We start from the raw sequence: 16,861 nt of genomic DNA on the forward strand, positions 1-16,861 counted from the left end.
CATAGCGGAGAGCAGGGATTGGCTGTCTTGTGTGTGTCATACATGACAGGGAGTGGCGATTGGCTGTCTTGTGTGTGTCATACATGACAGAGAGTGGGGATTGCCTGTCTTGTGTGTGTCATACATAGCGGAGAGCAGGGATTGGCTGTCTTGCGTGTGTCATACATGACAGGGAGTGGCGATTGGCTGTCTTGTGTGTGTCATGCATGACAAAGAGTGGGGATTGGCTGTCTTGTGTGTGTCATACATGACAGGGAGTGGGGATTGGCTGTCTTGTATGTGTCATACATGGTGGAGAGCGGGGACCGGCCCTCTCTGCGGCGGTGATCCGGTCACCCTGGACGACAGTGATGTCATTCAGGCCTCCTTTGCATGTCACATGTCTGTGGTGGTTCCCGCACCTGGACTCGATATTTGGCCAGCAGCCTCCAGCGCTCTCCTGCGAAAAGAGAGAGCGTGCTCTTATAATGGGAGTCCTGGAGCGGATTTTTAAAATGGCTTCCCGCAAGTCAACAGGGCATGAAAAAGTGAATGGAAGCGAGCAGGGGTGTAGCGCAAAATTCTGGGCCCTTACACGTAAGCAGTCTCCGTGGCCCCCCCCTTCCTCTCTCGATCCACGTCCCTCACGCATCATTTGGGGCCCCCCCCATTAGGGGCCCTGTGTAGTCAGTCCCACTTTCCACCCCCCCCAACTACGACGCCCCCTAGGAAGAGAGGGCGTGGAATTCGACGGACGGCGATCCCTTTTCGCTCGACCGTATCCGACGCGGGGCGTGCCCGGCCGCGGGCGCTTCGCACGAAATCCTTTCGGCGGCGTCGAGGAAAGAAAAAAAAAACGAATCTCCGTTCCCGTTTTTTTTTTTTTTTTTTTTTTAAACAGCTCAGAAATTCTTGGGCGAGCGCACACGCGCGCGTGGTGACGCCGGCGCGCGGGGCGGGATTTAAATCAGAACGGAATCGGCGTCTGCCGCTCGGCTCGCGACTGTTGCCAGAACCGGCGAGCCGGTAAACCGTGAAAAACCGGTTTGGGACCATTGTGAGAGTAAGCTCCTCTCTCTCTCTCTCTCTCTCTCTCCCAGCGCCGCCGGTACGGGTAGAACAGACCCGTTTTGGGGGGGGGGGGGGTGTCGTACTGTGAGCATCCCCGTGTTGGGGTGGATATTAGTGGATGTGGCGCCCCTGTAGTTTTGTAGGTCGGACCATAGACTGTAACAAATAAAATAAAATATGGACAGACTGTGACATCGTTCATTGACTTTCCGTGGGCTTGCAGAATGCATTTTTCAGCTGCATAAGTGCACTGTTTGAGACTCGACAGTGAGCGGCAAACTCTCTCTGATTGGTCCACAAAATATTGACCAAATATCATCCAAATGACACAAGAACACCAAATCGACACATGGGGAGACCTTAAACTAAGAAAAAACTGCTGTTGCGACTACATGTTTTTGTGGGGAAGAAAGGATTTACTTGGTATTTTGACTGCATTGACCTAAACTGAAATGTGCGGCTGAAACAGCTGTGCTGGGGCCAACCACACTCTCTCTCAACAACACCAGGAAGTGAACTTCGAAAATAAAGCCCGGTTTTGGCCCCTTGGGTGGGACTGGAGGGCTTGGCATTCACACTTCAACATTCCACTTGCCTGCTGTGGGACCCTGGAGGGGGGGGAGGGGGTCGCCATAGTAACAACATGGAGACCCCCCCCCACCCCCCCCCAGCCCTGGGATGCTTTCTTCTGACGGAAAGTAAATAACATGTGAGCATGCTTCAAGCATTCTTCTCTGCCGGGGGTGATATATAATGAATAATATCCATCTGCAACTTCAAGCGCTGCAGTCAAATTCAAATTGCTTTATTGGCAGGAAACCAAAGCATCATAAATCAATTCAAAATACATATTTACAGTGGAATACTAATAATGAACATTCTATTAAAATAAATAAATAAATAAATAAATAAATTTAAAAAAACAAAATTATTATTATTATTATTATTATTATTATTATTATTAATAAAATAAAATAAATAAATAGATAATTATAATTATGTACGATGGTCACTCAGTGTCCCTCAGGTTATGGCATGCTGAGACATATTGAGCCGCAATTGGGGCTGTTGGTCCATGTCCTAATAGGACTGCACATTTTTCGTTCTTTGATAAAGAATGGAAGTTTTGTATAATTTCTGAGAATTTTTGGTAATACATTTTTCTAATATTTGTATATTTTGTACAATTTAGGAGGAAGTGCATCTCTGTCTCAACCTCTCCTGTCTTACAGTGACCACATATTCGTTTTTCTTTTGGTAACCAGTCTGCAGTCTCTCTCTAGCACTTTCCTGCCTGTAATGTTAGCTTGTAGGTCAATGTAACAGCGGCTAGTCTCAAGTGTGACACTCAAAACGTTTGTCTCGGTTCTGGACCTGCACATTAGTACAAACTTTTTCAGTGGATAAGGCCTATGTCTAAAGGTAAATATTATTGTGAGTGTAATTGTATCCCTCGGCCAGAGATGGCGCTGTGGGGGGGGTGTTCTGGGTCTGTCCGGCTCCAGCGCAGTTAATGACAGCCTTTCTTAAAGCCGCGGCGCTGCTATTTCCAGCGTCTGCTGTAAACAGCCAGATTCCAGCCATTCTGCCTCCCTCCCCACGGCCCTCTGGATGGCAGGGCTGTTTCTGGCACACAGGGGGGGAGGAGGGGAAGAGATGAGAGGAGAGGAGGGGAAGGAGAGAGGGACAGAGAGGAGGAGGTGGGGACCCAAAGAGGTGCAGAGCAAAAGAAAGAACAGAAAGTACAGAGGGGACAGAGAGAGGACAGTGGGAGGGGTGGGGACAGAGAATGAGAGAGAGAGAGAGAGAGAGCATTGCAGTGACTGAGTTGTGGAAGGACAAGCCGGTGAGCACCCTGGGTCCTTTAGAATGGTACTCTGTAGCCCCCTGCTGGCCAGTACAAGCATTGCATGGGCACCGCTGGTCAAAAGGGGAATTTCAGCAGGAGAGCTAGAGCTGAGTTAGCATGCTTCCAGAATGACTGGGCTGCTACTTCTCTAAGATGTGCTCTCGAAACTGTGTGCATGCGTGTGTGTGTGTGTGTTTTAGAGGAAGCATGGGTACCTGCCCATTTGCTCAAAAGTTCCTGTTTGAGACAGAAGAGTTTATCTGTTATTTAGCTGTGGGTGTGGTCTCTCTCACTCTTTCTCTCTCTCTCTCTCTCTCACACACACACACACTCTCTCTCGATCACCCTTTCTCTCTCTCTCTCTCTCTCTCTCTCTCTCTCACACACACACACTCCCACTCACCCACTACACACACACACACACACACATGCACACCCTCCCACCCCCCACCCCGCACCACACACACACACACACTTGTTTGCCGAGGATTCTCAGCAGGAACTGAGACCTGTTTCAGTCACACTTTTCATTTTCACGTCAGGCTCCGGAGCAGAGGTGTTCAGCGCAGGTCTGTATGTCTCGTTCAGCCCGTTAGCCATTAGCCTTCATTTCCAGGGACTTTCTGCTTCAGTGGACTGGTCAGAGAATCTCTCTCTCTCTCATCTCTCTTACTCTTTCTCTCTCTCAATACGTATATTTATATTTCTGTACTGGTCAGGGGTACTGCTTCGCTGTGCTGGTCAGGGATTGACTGTGTCAGGCTTCTAACAGCTTGCTGCCGTGACTGTTGTGCACTGGATTCTGGGTGATTTTTTCAGACGGGCATTTTCTATCCCACTAATACAGGGAACTCCTGTAATAACTGCATTGTGGACGGTGTGACACTGTGGCAGTTTGTGTACGTGTGTGTGCGTGCGTGTGTGTGTATCTGAGTGTGTGTGTGTTTATGTGTGCGTGTGTGGGTTTGTGTATGTGTGTGTGTGAGTGTATGACAGTGCATGCCCATGAGTGTGTAAGTGTGTGTGGGATGTGTGTGTGTGTGTGTGTGTGTATTTATGCAAATGTCTATGTAAACATGTGAATTTGTGCATATGCCTAAGTGTGTTTGTTCATGTGGATGTGTAAATGTGTGAGAGTATCAGTGAGGTTTGTGCGTGTGTGTATGTGTGTATGTGTGTGAGAGAAGGTTTGTGCACGTGTGAGAGAGAGAGGGTGTGTGTTTGTGCCTGTGTGTGTTTGAGAAAGTCTGTGTGCGTGTGTGAGACAGAGATGGTGTGTGTGTCTGTGTGTGTGTGTGTGTGTGAAAGAGGGCGTGCGTGTGTGCGTGCGTGTGTGTCTGTGTGTGTGTGAGACAGAGATGGTGTGTGTGTCTGTGTGTGTGTGAAAGAGGGTGTGCGTGTGTGTCTGTGTGTGTGTGCGTATGTGTGTGAGAGGGTGTGTGTGTGTGCAGGCATGCTTGTTCCTGTTCCCATTAGAATAACCTCTCCTCCCCCCCCCCCCCCCAGATGAGCCGACGAGCCCGAACATTGACCTGCGGGCCCAACGTGTTCCCGCCTCCTCTGTGGTGTCCAGTGCCATGAGCTCCGCCCCCACTGGCTTCAACCCCGCCTTCCCACCCTTCTCCTTCCCCCCCTCCAAGGTCTTCTCACAGGACTGCAGTGAGTGACCCCGACCCTCACCCTTCCCCGCCTTCATATTTCCCTCAACAAGCTCTTTGTGTAACCCCGCCCCCTCTCCCACAGGCCCTGCCTCTTCCCGCAGGCTCCCTCCCTTCCGCATGCCCCCCCCCCAACCAGTTCCGGAAATGCCCACAGTCACCTGTCTTACATCACCTGCTTTTGTTTCTCTCCTTCACCTCAATCTCTTTCCCTCTCTCCCTCCCTCTCTCCCTCTCTCTCTCTCTCTCTCTCCCTCTCTCCTCTCTCTCTTCTCTCTCTCTCTCTCCTCTCTCTCTCTCTCCCTCTCTCTCTCTCTCTCTCTCTCTCCGTGAACAGGTGACCTCCAGTCGGGCCGGCGCTCCTCCTACCTGTCGGCCATCACCACGGAGCGGTCCAAGTCGTGCGACGAGGGGCTCAACTCCTTCAGGGATGACACCAACGTGTTCTCGTGAGTGCTCAGAGAGAGAGAGAGAGAGAGAGAGCAGGAGAGGGCGGGGCCTCACACACACCTCTATATTCGTTGGCCAATTAAGAAGGACCTCTGAAGTTAGATGGGACTCCCCTCCTTCTTCCCAGTGGTTCAGTCCATTCAAGGATCGATATAAAGCAGCGTTCTTCTAACTGTCTATCAATGGGGGCCAGAATTTTTTTTTTTTTTTAGAAATGGGCTTATGAGCCATACCTTTAACGGGTACTATTTCTAAAACAGTGTACAGATAAGCAGATGGTACATAAGTTTCAACACCATAGAGCAGGGGTGCCCTCTGGCCAGTACAACGTGATCTACCAACCAGTAGGCCTATATTGGCGATGGTGGTTGATATAGAGTTGGCCTACTGTGTGTACAGTTTAAAACCGTTTCCAAAGTCAAGTAATATTGTACTTGTGTTGGTGTAACAGTAAAATCCGTAGACCAATCAGTCGGGCAGGCCCGACGTACAGGGCCTCGGTGTCAGTGATGGACAGAGGCCTCAGTGAGGTGTTCTTCTAGTGATTTCATCATCAGAAAGTCATCTCATGCTCTGCGTTATAGCCATTTTCATTTAACATACTGAATTAAGATTTATGTTTTGAGGTATGGCCTTTGATGACTACGTTTAATGGTTTTGAATTATACTTATGTTTCATATGCCTAATGCCACATTTGAGGTGACGTGGGAGGGCAAAGGCAATATGACGTGAGGCGCAGTTGTATTTCGGGTTAGCCGATGGAAAAAGGGGAGCTTGGTAAACAAAAAAACACTATTTTGACCACGCTCTTCCTCATCAATTCATTTTGTAACCAGTTTTTCGTTAAGTTTGACTACAAGGACTAATTTACAACCACTTTTCGTTCATCTTTTGTTGCTGTAAAAGGACAAATAAATTATTTTTTCTTTTTCTGCGGGACCCGAGGGAGAAGTGCGGTAATTTAGCCGTGCTCCTGCGTTTTTCACGGCTTGGAACAAACGGTCGAAACACTCTGTGTCTCCTCCTGCAAACGAGACCGCGTGACCGAAACCCTCCTTTTCCTTTCTGCAGGAGGCTGCCGAAGAGAGTCAAGAGCTTCTTCGCGGACGGGGTGAGTTCTCTTTTCTGCTTTTCGCGCTGGCGCGGGCGCCCACGCGACCTCGGCTTCACGCGCGCGCGACGGGCTAAAAGGCGCCGCTTCTCCTTCCGGCCAACGGCGGCGGGGGATAGCGCCTCAGGTTGACCGCGGAAGCCGCTCGCTCCGTGGGTGGGCGCCCGCCTTCGCCGGCTCGGCCGACGGCCGAACCCGTCCGCGGAGCCGGAGCGGCTTCGTTTGATTGGCTCAGAGGCGGCGTCCGCGCCGCCCGGGAAGCTAAATGAACGTCGGGGGGCGTGGCGACGAATAGCCGGAGAAAACATCCCGGGCGTTTCCTCTGAGCGCGCTCAGACTGTCTTTCCCCCGAACTCCATGTGCGTATGTGTGACCTTTGACCTCCCCCCGCCCCAGTCCCTGGACAGCCTGCTGACGGATGAGGGGTCCCTGTCCAAACGGCACTCCGCCTCCGAGCTGGGGAGCTTCGCCTTCAGCGACGTGCTCAAGGAGGGATGGCTCCAGTACAAGCAGATCGTCACGGAGAAGGGCAGGGTGAGGAACAGGAGGAGAGAGCTTTGTGCTTATAGAAGGGAGGAGAAGGGCAGGGTGAGGAACAGGAGGAGAGAGCTGTGTGCTTATAGAAGGGAGGAGAGGGGCAAGGTGAGGAGCAGGAGGAGAGAGCTTTGTGCTTATAGAAGGGAGGAGAAGGGCAAGGTGAGGAGCAGGAGGAGAGAGCTGTGTGCTTATAGAAGGGAGGAGAGGGGCAAGGTGAGGAGCAGGAGGAGAGAGCTGTGTGCTTATAGAAGGGAGGAGAGGGGCAAGGTGAGGAACAGGAGGAGAGAGCTTTGTGCTTATGGAAGGGAGGAGAAGGGCAAGGTGAGGAACAGGAGGAGAGAGCTGTGTGCTTATGGAAGGGAGGAGAGGGGCAAGGTGAGGAACAGGAGGAGAGAGCTGTGTGCTTATAGAAGGGAGGAGAAGGGCAAGGTGAGGAACAGGAGGAGAGAGCTGTGTGCTTATGGAAGGGAGGAGAAGGGCAAGGTGAGGAACAGGAGGAGAGAGGAGAGCCTTATGGAAGGGAGGAGAAGGGCAGGGTGAGGAACAGGAGGAGAGAGCTTTGTGCTTATAGAAGGGAGGAGAAGGGCAGGGTGAGGAACAGGAGGAGAGAGCTGTGTGCTTATAGAAGGGAGGAGAGGGGCAAGGTGAGGAGCAGGAGGAGAGAGCTTTGTGCTTATGGAAGGGAGGAGAAGGGCAGGGTGAGGAGCAGGAGGAGAGAGCTTTGTGCTTATGGAAGGGAGGAGAGGGGCAAGGTGAGGAGCAGGAGGAGAGAGCTGTGTGCTTATGGAAGGGAGGAGAAGGGCAAGGTGAGGAGCAGGAGGAGAGAGCTTTGTGCTTATGGAAGGGAGGAGAGGGGCAAGGTGAGGAACAGGAGGAGAGAGCTGTGTGCTTATAGAAGGGAGGAGAAGGGCAAGGTGAGGAACAGGAGGAGAGAGCTGTGTGCTTATAGAAGAGAGGAGAAGGGCAAGGTGAGGAGCAGGAGGAGAGAGCTTTGTGCTTATGGAAGGGAGGAGAGGGGCAAGGTGAGGAGCAGGAGGAGATAGCTTTGTGCTTATGGAAGGGAGGAGAAGGGCAAGGTGAGGAACAGGAGGAGAGAGCTTTGTGCTTATGGAAGGGAGGAGAAGGGCAAGGTGAGGAACAGGAGGAGAGAGCTTTGTGCTTATGAAAGGGAGGAGAAGGGCAAGGTGAGGAGCAGGAGGAGAGAGGAGAGGTTTAGCCCTGAGTGAACAGCTACCGATGGTGTCTCCAATCCAATCAGGTAGAGCTCCTGAATTAAGTAGTGCCTAGAGAGAATTCACATTACAAAATATTTACAAACGGGCGTCATTTAGTTTGTTATAATTGTTCAATCAGCTTAACAACCTCTTAATGTGTGTTTGTGCATAACTGCAAGAAGACACAAGCACGGACCTGCGTACACACATACAAACACGTTTGGCTGAAGTATGATTAACTGAAAAATGAAATAATCCTTCGTCTCACAACTATGTTTATATGCACAGTGTAAACACTGTTTTTCTGTGTCTCCCATTCTCTCTCTCTCTCTCTCTCTCCCTCCCTCCCTCTCTCTCTCTATTTTAGAAGGTGGGCAGCGCCATGCGTCCGTGGAAACGCGCCTACTCGGTGCTGCGCTCCAATTCGCTCTTCCTGTACAAGGACAAGCGGGAGGCGCTGCTGCACGGGGCGGCGGCGTTCGGGGTGGGCGGGGCCGAGGACGAGCAGCCCATCAGCATCCGCGGCTGCCTGGTGGACATCGCCTACAGCGAGACCAAGCGCAAGCACGCGCTGCGCCTGGCCACGCAGGACTACTGCGAGTACCTGCTGCAGGCCGAGGACCGCGAGGACATGCTGGGCTGGATCCGCGTCATCCGCGAGAACAGCAAGAACGACAGCGAGGTCCGGCGCCCGCGAGGGGTTAATGCTAGTCTGGAAAGGGTTAAGCACACGGTAGTTTTAGTATGGAAAGTGTTCAGCACTGCGGGTTTAGCGCACGGTAGTTTTAGTATGGAAAGAGTTAAGTACTGTGCATTAAACACAAGGTAGTGTTAGTATGGAAAGAGTTCAGCCCTGTGCATTAAACACAAGGTAGTGTTAGTATGGAAAGAGTTCAGCACTGTGCATTAAACACAAGGTAGTTTTAGTATGGAAAGAGTTCAGCACTGTGCATTAAACACAAGGTAGTGTTAGTATGGAAAGAGTTCAGCACTGTGCATTAAACACAAGGTAGTTTTGTATGGAAAGAGTTCAGCACTGTGCATTAAACACAAGGGAGTTTTGGTATGGAAAGAGTTCAGCACTGTGCATTAAACACAAGGGAGTTTTGGTATGGAAAGAGTTCAGCACTGTGCATTAAACACAAGGGAGTTTTGGTATGGAAAGAGTACGGTCCATTACACACAAGGTATCATTAGTGTGGAAAATGTTGTACGCACATTAAACACAAGTAAGTGTTAGTGTGGAAAGAGTTACAAATTGTGCATTAAGGAAGTGTTGGTGCGGACAGTGTTAGACACTGCGCGTTAAACACAAGGTAGTGTTAATGTTGAAAGTTAACTGCTTATCAGTTTCAGTATAGGAAGTGGGGGAGAGTTTCAGACAAACTGGCTGAGTTTTCAGAATGATGTGTGTGTGAGTTTTGCAAGGCTTGCCTGCTTGGTCTGTGCTGTCCACGCCCACTCTGCTGTGTTGCCTGGGACAACAAGGAGTTTTACCAAAGCAACTCATATATAGAATATATCAAGCAAATCATATTCTGTGCATGCTCAATGGACAGAATAAGCAACCATTTCTTTAATTGCCAGCACGTTTTTGAGAAAAAAAATTAAGATTTTAAAATGCATTGGTCCATATATTTGCCATGTTTAATCAGTACGACGTTTCATAAATCTGTTCCGAAGCCACACGTGGCCTTTTGGAATATAATTTTGAGGTGTTTAAAAAGGACGAACCCACAGAAATTAACACCGGTTCATTTCTACGAGTGTTAACTGTTGCTGGATACTGAATTGTGCTGGTGCTGGCTGACCTTTAGCTGTCGTTTTGCAGAATTAAATCGATATTAACAGTAGCGGCTGAACTGCTAGGTGAGGCCAGTTCTACTGAGAGCTGTGCAAGAACAGCTCATTTTTGTCTTCGAATTTTAACCTTTCTGCTCTGCTGTTTCTGTTTCAGGACCTGGGCGTGTCTGGCCAGGCGCTCATTAATAAGAAGCTCAACGACTACAGGAAACAGAGGTAATATACCAGAACTTCAGGCATCACGTTCAGAACAAAATGTCACCAGGTTGTCCTTCGAACAAGTTGCTTTTGAATGTAGAAGTTGTGTATTGAATATTGTTGAATATTCAGATTATTTTCTGCTGGTTTTTTTTTCATGATGGTGAATTGTGGTATGATAAACACAATCATGGTACATTGGTTGGAATTATTAGGGAAAATTGAAAATGAAGGCTAGGACCTTGAGGAAAACACTACTAAGATTCTTTAAAAGTGCAGATCCAGCAAGAAAAAAATACAACCTTTCTCTCAATCCATAAAACAAGTATATACTACATGTTATTTTTGCTGCTGTGTGTTTTGCTGAGGTGTTTTAGTGCTATTTGTTGAGATTTCTATGCTATGCTCGTGGTTTGGAGACGCTAACGCGTTTGCAGACGCTCGTATTCTTTCGCCCGTGTGGATCTGTGTGAGCGGTGTCTCTGTCGCCCCCTGCAGTCCAACAGGCGGCAAGCCGGACACTTCCCCCAAGGCGGCTCGAATGATGCCGGCCTTCCTCCAGGCCAAGCCGGACAATGCCGGGGGGGCTCCCCCGGAAAGGAAGGGTGAGTGTGTGTGTGTGTGTGTGAGTGTGTGTGAGTGTGAGTGTGTGTGGCACTGCTGAACTACCACCGACTGTCGCCTTTCTCCACCTTTGGGTTACGTCCATTTTCATTTCAAGTCAACTGACTAAATTAATTTAAGCCCACCAAATTTCTTGTTTGTCTTGTGAATCGTCTGAACTGATAGTGAAACGAACCTCAATCCTGTTCTCCGCCGGTGTAGCATGCCCTACTGTATCAAAATCCACATTCCGTAGTTCTGTTGCCGGCAGCACCACACTCTATCTGGTTCTAGGAAATAAATCTGCTCCCTACTCTTGGTTAGGTATTAAGCAATCTCTATACGAACCATGAACCAGACCATAGAAATCTCATTTGACCGATTAATGATCATATTGTAAGCTATGTAAATGTAGATGCAGTTGTCGCTGAAATGACGCGGTTTGCGGTTGCTGTCTTCGGTCACTTCAGCACCTCCGTCTGTTCTGTTAGGTAGGTGGCCTGTTTGAGGAGAGAGTCGCTCAGGGGGATGTGCTGCATTGTCCACGATGGCCAGGAGCTTAGCCTGCCTTCTCTTCTCCGGAGGGGAGGCGCAGTAATGTGCAGGGTGGTGGGACGTGTGTGTGTGTGTGTGTGGGTGTGTGTGTAGTGACGGGTCTCCCCCCCCCCCCCCCTCTGTCTGTCTGTTACAGAGGAGAGCAGCCCGCCAAAAGCTCCCTGGGGGATCAGTATCATGAAGAGGGTCAAGAAGGCGGGGCCTAAAGCCTTTGGGGTGCGGCTGGAGGACTGCCAGCCCGGTGTCAATAACAAGGTGAGCGGACACGCCCTCCTGTGCGTGTGTGTGTGTGTGTAGTGTGTGTGTGTGTGTGTGTGTTGTGTGTGTGTGTGTGTGTGTGTAGTGTGTGGCTCGTGTGTGTGTGTGTGTGGTGGTATTTGTTGGTGTGTGTGTGTGTGTGGAGTGTGTGTGTGTAGTGTGTGGTGTAGTGTGGTGTGTGTGTTGGGTGTGTGTGGTAGTTGTGTGGTGGTGAGTCGTGTGTGTGTGTGTGTGTGGTGTGTGTGTGTGTGTGTGTGTGTGTAGTGGTGTGTTACTACATGCTTCTGTTACAGAGTAAGCGACGTCAAAAGCTCTGATCGTAGCATGAAAGGGTCAGAGGCTAATCTGTTGTGTGTGTTGGTGTCTGGTAGTGTGTGTGTGTGTTAGTGTGTGTAGTCTGTGGTGTGTGTGTGTGTGGGTAGTGTTTGTTGTGTGGTATGTGTGTGTGTGGTGTGTGTGTGTGTGTGTGTGTGTGTGGTGTGTTGTGTTGTGTATGTGTGGTGTGTGTTAGTGTGTGTTGTGTGTGTGTGTGTGTGTGGTAGTTGTGTGTGTGTGTAGTGTGTGTGTGTGGTGTTGTGTGTGTGTGTGTGTGAGTGTTGGTGTGTGTGTGTGTGTGTGTGTGGTGTGTGTGTGGTAGTGTGTGTGTATGTGTGTGTAGTGTGTGTGTGTGTGTGTGTGTGTGTGTGTGTGGTGTGGTGTGTGTGTGTGTGTGTGTGTGTGTGGGTAGTGTGTGTGTGTGTGGTGTTGTGTGTGTGTGGTAGTGTGTGTGTGTGTGGTAGTGTGTGTGTGTGTGTGTGTGTGTGTGTGTGTGTGTGTGTGTGTGTGTGTTGTGGGTGTGTGTGTGTGTGTGTGTGTGTGTGTGTGTGTGTGTGTGTGTGTGTGTGTGTGTGTGTGTGTGTGTGTGTGTGTGTGTGTGTGTGTGTGTGTGTGGTGTGTGGTGTGTGTGTGTGTGTGTGTGTGTGTGTGTGTGTGTGGTGTGTGTTGGTGTGTGTGTGTGTGTGTGTGTGTGTGTGTGTGTGTGTGTGTGTGTGTGTGTGTGTGTGTGTGTGTGTGTGTGTGTGTGTGTGTGTGTGTGTGTGTGTGTGTGTGTGTGTGTGTGTAGTGTGTGTGTGTGTGTGTGTGTGTGTGTGTGTGTGTGTGTGTGTGTGTGTGTGTGTGTGGTGTGTGTGTGTGTGTGTGTGTGGTGTGTGTGTGTGTGTGTGTGTGTGTGTGTGTGTGTGTGTGTGGTGTGTGTGTAGTGTGTGTGTGTGTTGTTGTGTGTGTGTGTGTGTGTGTGTGTGTGTGTGGTAGTGTTTTGTGTGTGGTGTGGTGTGTGTGTGTGTGTGTGTGTGTGTGGTGTGTGTGTGTGTGTGTGTGTGTGTGTGTGTGTGTGGTGTGTGTGTGTGTGTGTGTGTGTGTGTGTAGTGTGTGTGTGTAGTGTGTGTGTTTGTGTGTGTGTGAGTGTGTGTAGTGTGTGTGTGTGGGTAGTGTGCTGACCGTACTCTGCGTGTCTGCTCCTCCAGTTCGTCCCCCTGATAGTGGAGATCTGCTGTGGGCTGGTGGAGGACATGGGTTTGGAGTACACGGGGATCTACAGGGTCCCGGGGAACAACGCCGTGGTGTCCAGCCTGCAGGAGCAGCTCAACAAGGGCTGTGACATCAACCCCACGGAAGAGGTGAGGACCCTGACCCCGCCCTCCTCTGACCCTGACCCCGCCCTCCTCTGACCCTGACCCCGCCTTCTGCCCGACCCCCTCCTCTGCCCTGACCCCGCCCTCCTCTGACCCTGACCCCGCCCTCCTCTGACCCTAACCACGCCCTCTTCTGACCCTAACCACGCCCTCTTCTGACCCTGATGAAAATACCACTGTCCAACTGGGCAAAACTGTTCAAGTCAACCTTTGAGTTGTAATTCCAAGTAGGAAACATGGGTACTTTCTGATGGCTCCAATATGTTCAACTGGGCAGTAAAAAAATATGAGAAAATGGCTTTTTTTTAACATGATTTTATATTTATTTTACACACGGCCACCATCTAGAGTTTTCCAATGAGTGTACGATGCGTGAGCACTTCCAAGTCAGAGCAGTGGGATGCAGTTGACTTCCACTTTCTCCTATGTGACGTGAACGCAGCATGACCCCGCCCTGCTCTGGCCCTGACCCCGCCCCTCCTCTACCCGTGACCCCGCCCTCGTCTGCCCTCGACCCCCCCCCCCTCACACTTCACATCTACCTTGCATGTCGTATATGAGGGGCTGTAATATTACAAACTGTGTGTGTTTCTTACTGAATGAGCCAGGCCTTACCTCCGCCCGGCTTAGCACTGCTCACACTGACGCTGACTCAAATCTGCCTCCACAGAAGTGGCAGGACCTCAACGTGGTCAGCAGCCTGCTCAAGTCCTTCTTCCGGAAACTGCCGGAACCGCTCTTCACCGACGGTGCGTCTCGTACGTCGTTAGCATTTAGCAGAAAGCTCGTATCCACGGTGACATACACGTTAGCGTTTTTACCTAGCGACCGTTTATACGGGCCGGATACGCGACTGAAGCAATTCAGGCTAAGTACCGTGCTCTAGGGTACAAAGGCAGTGTCCTGCTTGTGAATCGCCTCTTCAAACTCCAGGATAAAGTCTTACTACAGTTTGTTAAATATTATACTACACTGCCATGCGTATCAGATGTGCAGATGTGTTGAAATAATTCATGTACCACGCACAGGGATGATCTGGTTATGTGAAATATACACAAATTTTTTTCTGGGTGGGTGCTGGTTAAAAGTCTTTGGCTTTGAATGTGCACTGGTGTGCCTGAAAGGGGTGGTGCTCTGGGCAGGCATGGTTAACTGTGATTGGGCGGGCGCTACTCGTCCGCGTGACTCCCACGTCGTCCCGGGCCAATCGGTGGTGATCTCTTTCTCACCCTCCCCTGCAGACAAGTACAACGACTTCATCGATGCCAACCGGATGGAGAACGCGGAGGACAGGCTGAAGACCATGAGGAAGCTGGTGAGTGGAGGAGAGAGAGAGAGAAAGAGTGTGTGTGTGTGTCTGTGTCTTTGTGTCCGTGTGTGTGAGTGTGTGTGTGGCATGCTGTGTGGTGTGTGTGTGCGTGTGTGCGGTCAGTGTGTGTGAGTGGTGTGTGTTTGTGTGCATGTGTGTGTGAGTGTGTGTGCATGTGTGTGTGTGTGTGTGGTGGGTGTGTGTGTGCTGTCTGTGTGTGTGTGTGTGTGAGCGAGTGCGTGTGTGTGAGTGTGTGTCCGTGTCTTTGTGTCTGTGTGTGTGAGTGTGTGTGTCCATGTCTGTGTGTGTGTGTGTGTGAGCGAGTGCGTGTGTGCGTGTGAGTGCGTGCGTGTGTGTACGTGCGTGTGTGTGAGTGTGTGTGAGTGTGAGTGTGAGTGTGTGTGTGTGTGCTCATATGGATGTACTGTGTCTGTATTCCTCTTGTACTTGTCGTCTTTCTCACTCTCTCTCTCTCTCAGATCCACGACTTGCCAGATTGCTACTACCACACTCTGAAGTTTCTGGTGGAACACCTTAAAACAGTGGCTGATAACGCAGAGAAGAATAAGGTCTGTAGTATTCAACAAACACATGTTAAAACACACAACTTTACGAACAAGGTCACGATTACAAACACAAAACACTTACAAAACTAAACACACAACTTTACAAACACACATTATAACACAAAACATTACGAAGGCGTTATAGTACACAGCTTTACGATGAGAGATTATGATATGCACAGACATGTTGTAACTTCATTTTTAGAATTACGACGCTGCGCCGGTTAAGCTGCTCAGGCTGGTTTTTGTGGTGTAACGCCAGTGTCTGCCTGCAGATGGAGCCGCGGAATCTGGCCCTGGTGTTCGGCCCCACGCTGGTGCGCACCTCGGACGACAACATGACGGACATGGTCACCCACATGCCCGACCGCTACAAGATCGTGGAGACGCTCATCCAGCACGTGAGTCTCCGCCCACGACCTGTCCCACCCCCACCCGTGACCTGTCCCGCCTGCATCACTGACCACCATGCCCCGGCCTGCCCCACCCCCACCCGTGACCTGTCCCGCCTGCATCACTGACCACCATGCCCCGGCCTGCCCCACCCCCACCCGTGACCTGTCCTGCCTCCATCACTGACCTCCACGCTCCGCCCTGTCCCACCTCCACCCACGAGCTCCACCTGGACCAGCCTGAACCCTGTCCCACCCCCCGGTTTCGCAGAGGGCGGCAGCCTCCACCTGCAGCCGGTCTAACCCCACCCTGTTTCCTAACCCCGCCCTGCTTTGGACAGCCGAGGCAGCTGTGACTCTTTCCTCACACTAGGAGGCTCTGCGCTCAACTGGCACTCCATATTTGTTTGAGTTCCTCTCAAGTACTTATTGATTAATTTATTGATCTACTGACATGCTGCTCTCTCTCCCTCTCCCTCTCTCTCTCCCTCTCTCTCTCGCACTCAGTGTGACTGGTTCTTCAGTGATGATCTGGACAAAGATGAGAAGGTATGTACTCTTACAATGACGATGTTGAAGAGATACCGTTTTTTGTATAATACCAGGGCTTGCTTAAATACTCGGTTCTGATTGGTTGAGATAATGTTTTTCCTATAACCTGCACATATAAACAGTGAAGTGGTTTCAGTGTAAGTGGTCTTATCACCACTCTGAATGAATGCATTTAAATGTACAGCGAGGCATTTAATGGAAGCTCTTATCCAGAGTGGCCTACACTTACGTTCTTTGACATACAATCCATAAGGCTGGATATTTTCTCAATGGATTCAATGGCAGTGCCACACCTGTGTATAAAACCTGTAACCTAGTTACAGGCCCTGCTCCCTAACAATAGGCTAGCCATTCAGCATCCCGTTTCAACTGGATACTGTTTACAACTGAAAATCACAACAGTGTAGGGCTAGAACAGTTCAGTTTAATAGCGTTCGAGTGTTTTATCTGTTGCAGGTAGCCGTGGTATATGCAAAATAAACCACTCCAGGCTGTGCAGTTGCGTGACAACAAACCCCTTAAGGGGGATGAAAGCGATCGTTCACTTTCAGGGGTTTTCAGTGCATGATTTTGATTGGTTCACACAGTTTTTATGTGCAGTTAAAGATGTTTTTGATACTGAATTGTCTGGCTACCAGCTGGCTTTACAGTGGCGGTTAATGGGACCAGCTGAAGCCAAATTGCTAGAACTGAAATAATATCAAAAACTCACAGAGAGTGAAGCGTGACATTAACCCCCAGGCCTAGCCTTGGGTCTGCTTGACACCGGGCCTGCGCTGGTTTATTTAACATGTCTGCCCAGCCCGTCGTGGCGTCCTACTTACACGCCACCAACAACGTTAGCATCACAGAGACGCCCAGTGAGCACAAGCACGAGTCTAGACGGATTCTAGACGTCTGGAAGGGTGTAAATCTAAGTTGAGTGATGTTTTGACATAAACGGACCGTGTTAGCTCAACTTTGCACCAATTTAGCAAAGGGCTTCACCCGGATATAGCCTGGCTATTTCCTAGGCGTCTAGAAAACTTTTTACTCAACTAAATCTAGCCGGGTTTTCACCTAATGTCTAGACATCTAGATTCTGT

At 50.1% G+C, this 16,861-nt stretch overlaps 1 protein-coding gene across 7 annotated transcripts in view; it reads left to right on the plus strand.

Moving 5' to 3' along the window:
• Window positions 1-16,861, plus strand: part of LOC135244162 (rho GTPase-activating protein 23-like) — a 98,090-nt gene that overhangs the window by 75,404 nt on the left and 5,825 nt on the right. For 5 of the 7 annotated variants that reach the window (XM_064316399.1, XM_064316396.1, XM_064316397.1 and 2 more), the window contains 15 exons: window positions 3,442-3,468; window positions 4,406-4,558; window positions 4,895-5,006; window positions 6,080-6,119; window positions 6,516-6,653; window positions 8,238-8,552; window positions 9,828-9,889; window positions 10,370-10,476; window positions 11,166-11,284; window positions 12,790-12,942; window positions 13,628-13,706; window positions 14,199-14,272; window positions 14,746-14,835; window positions 15,108-15,233; window positions 15,732-15,773. In XM_064316399.1, the coding sequence (XP_064172469.1) occupies window positions 3,442-3,468; window positions 4,406-4,558; window positions 4,895-5,006; window positions 6,080-6,119; window positions 6,516-6,653; window positions 8,238-8,552; window positions 9,828-9,889; window positions 10,370-10,476; window positions 11,166-11,284; window positions 12,790-12,942; window positions 13,628-13,706; window positions 14,199-14,272; window positions 14,746-14,835; window positions 15,108-15,233; window positions 15,732-15,773 (1,637 nt within the window). The remainder of the gene's footprint in view (window positions 1-3,441; window positions 3,469-4,405; window positions 4,559-4,894; window positions 5,007-6,079; window positions 6,120-6,515; window positions 6,654-8,237; window positions 8,553-9,827; window positions 9,890-10,369; window positions 10,477-11,165; window positions 11,285-12,789; window positions 12,943-13,627; window positions 13,707-14,198; window positions 14,273-14,745; window positions 14,836-15,107; window positions 15,234-15,731; window positions 15,774-16,861) is intronic. The other 2 variants (XM_064316398.1, XM_064316401.1) reach the window with 2 other exon arrangements.

This window comes from Anguilla rostrata, chromosome 17 (assembly GCF_018555375.3).
Source record: "Anguilla rostrata isolate EN2019 chromosome 17, ASM1855537v3, whole genome shotgun sequence".
Classification (NCBI taxonomy): Eukaryota; Metazoa; Chordata; class Actinopteri; order Anguilliformes; family Anguillidae; genus Anguilla; species Anguilla rostrata.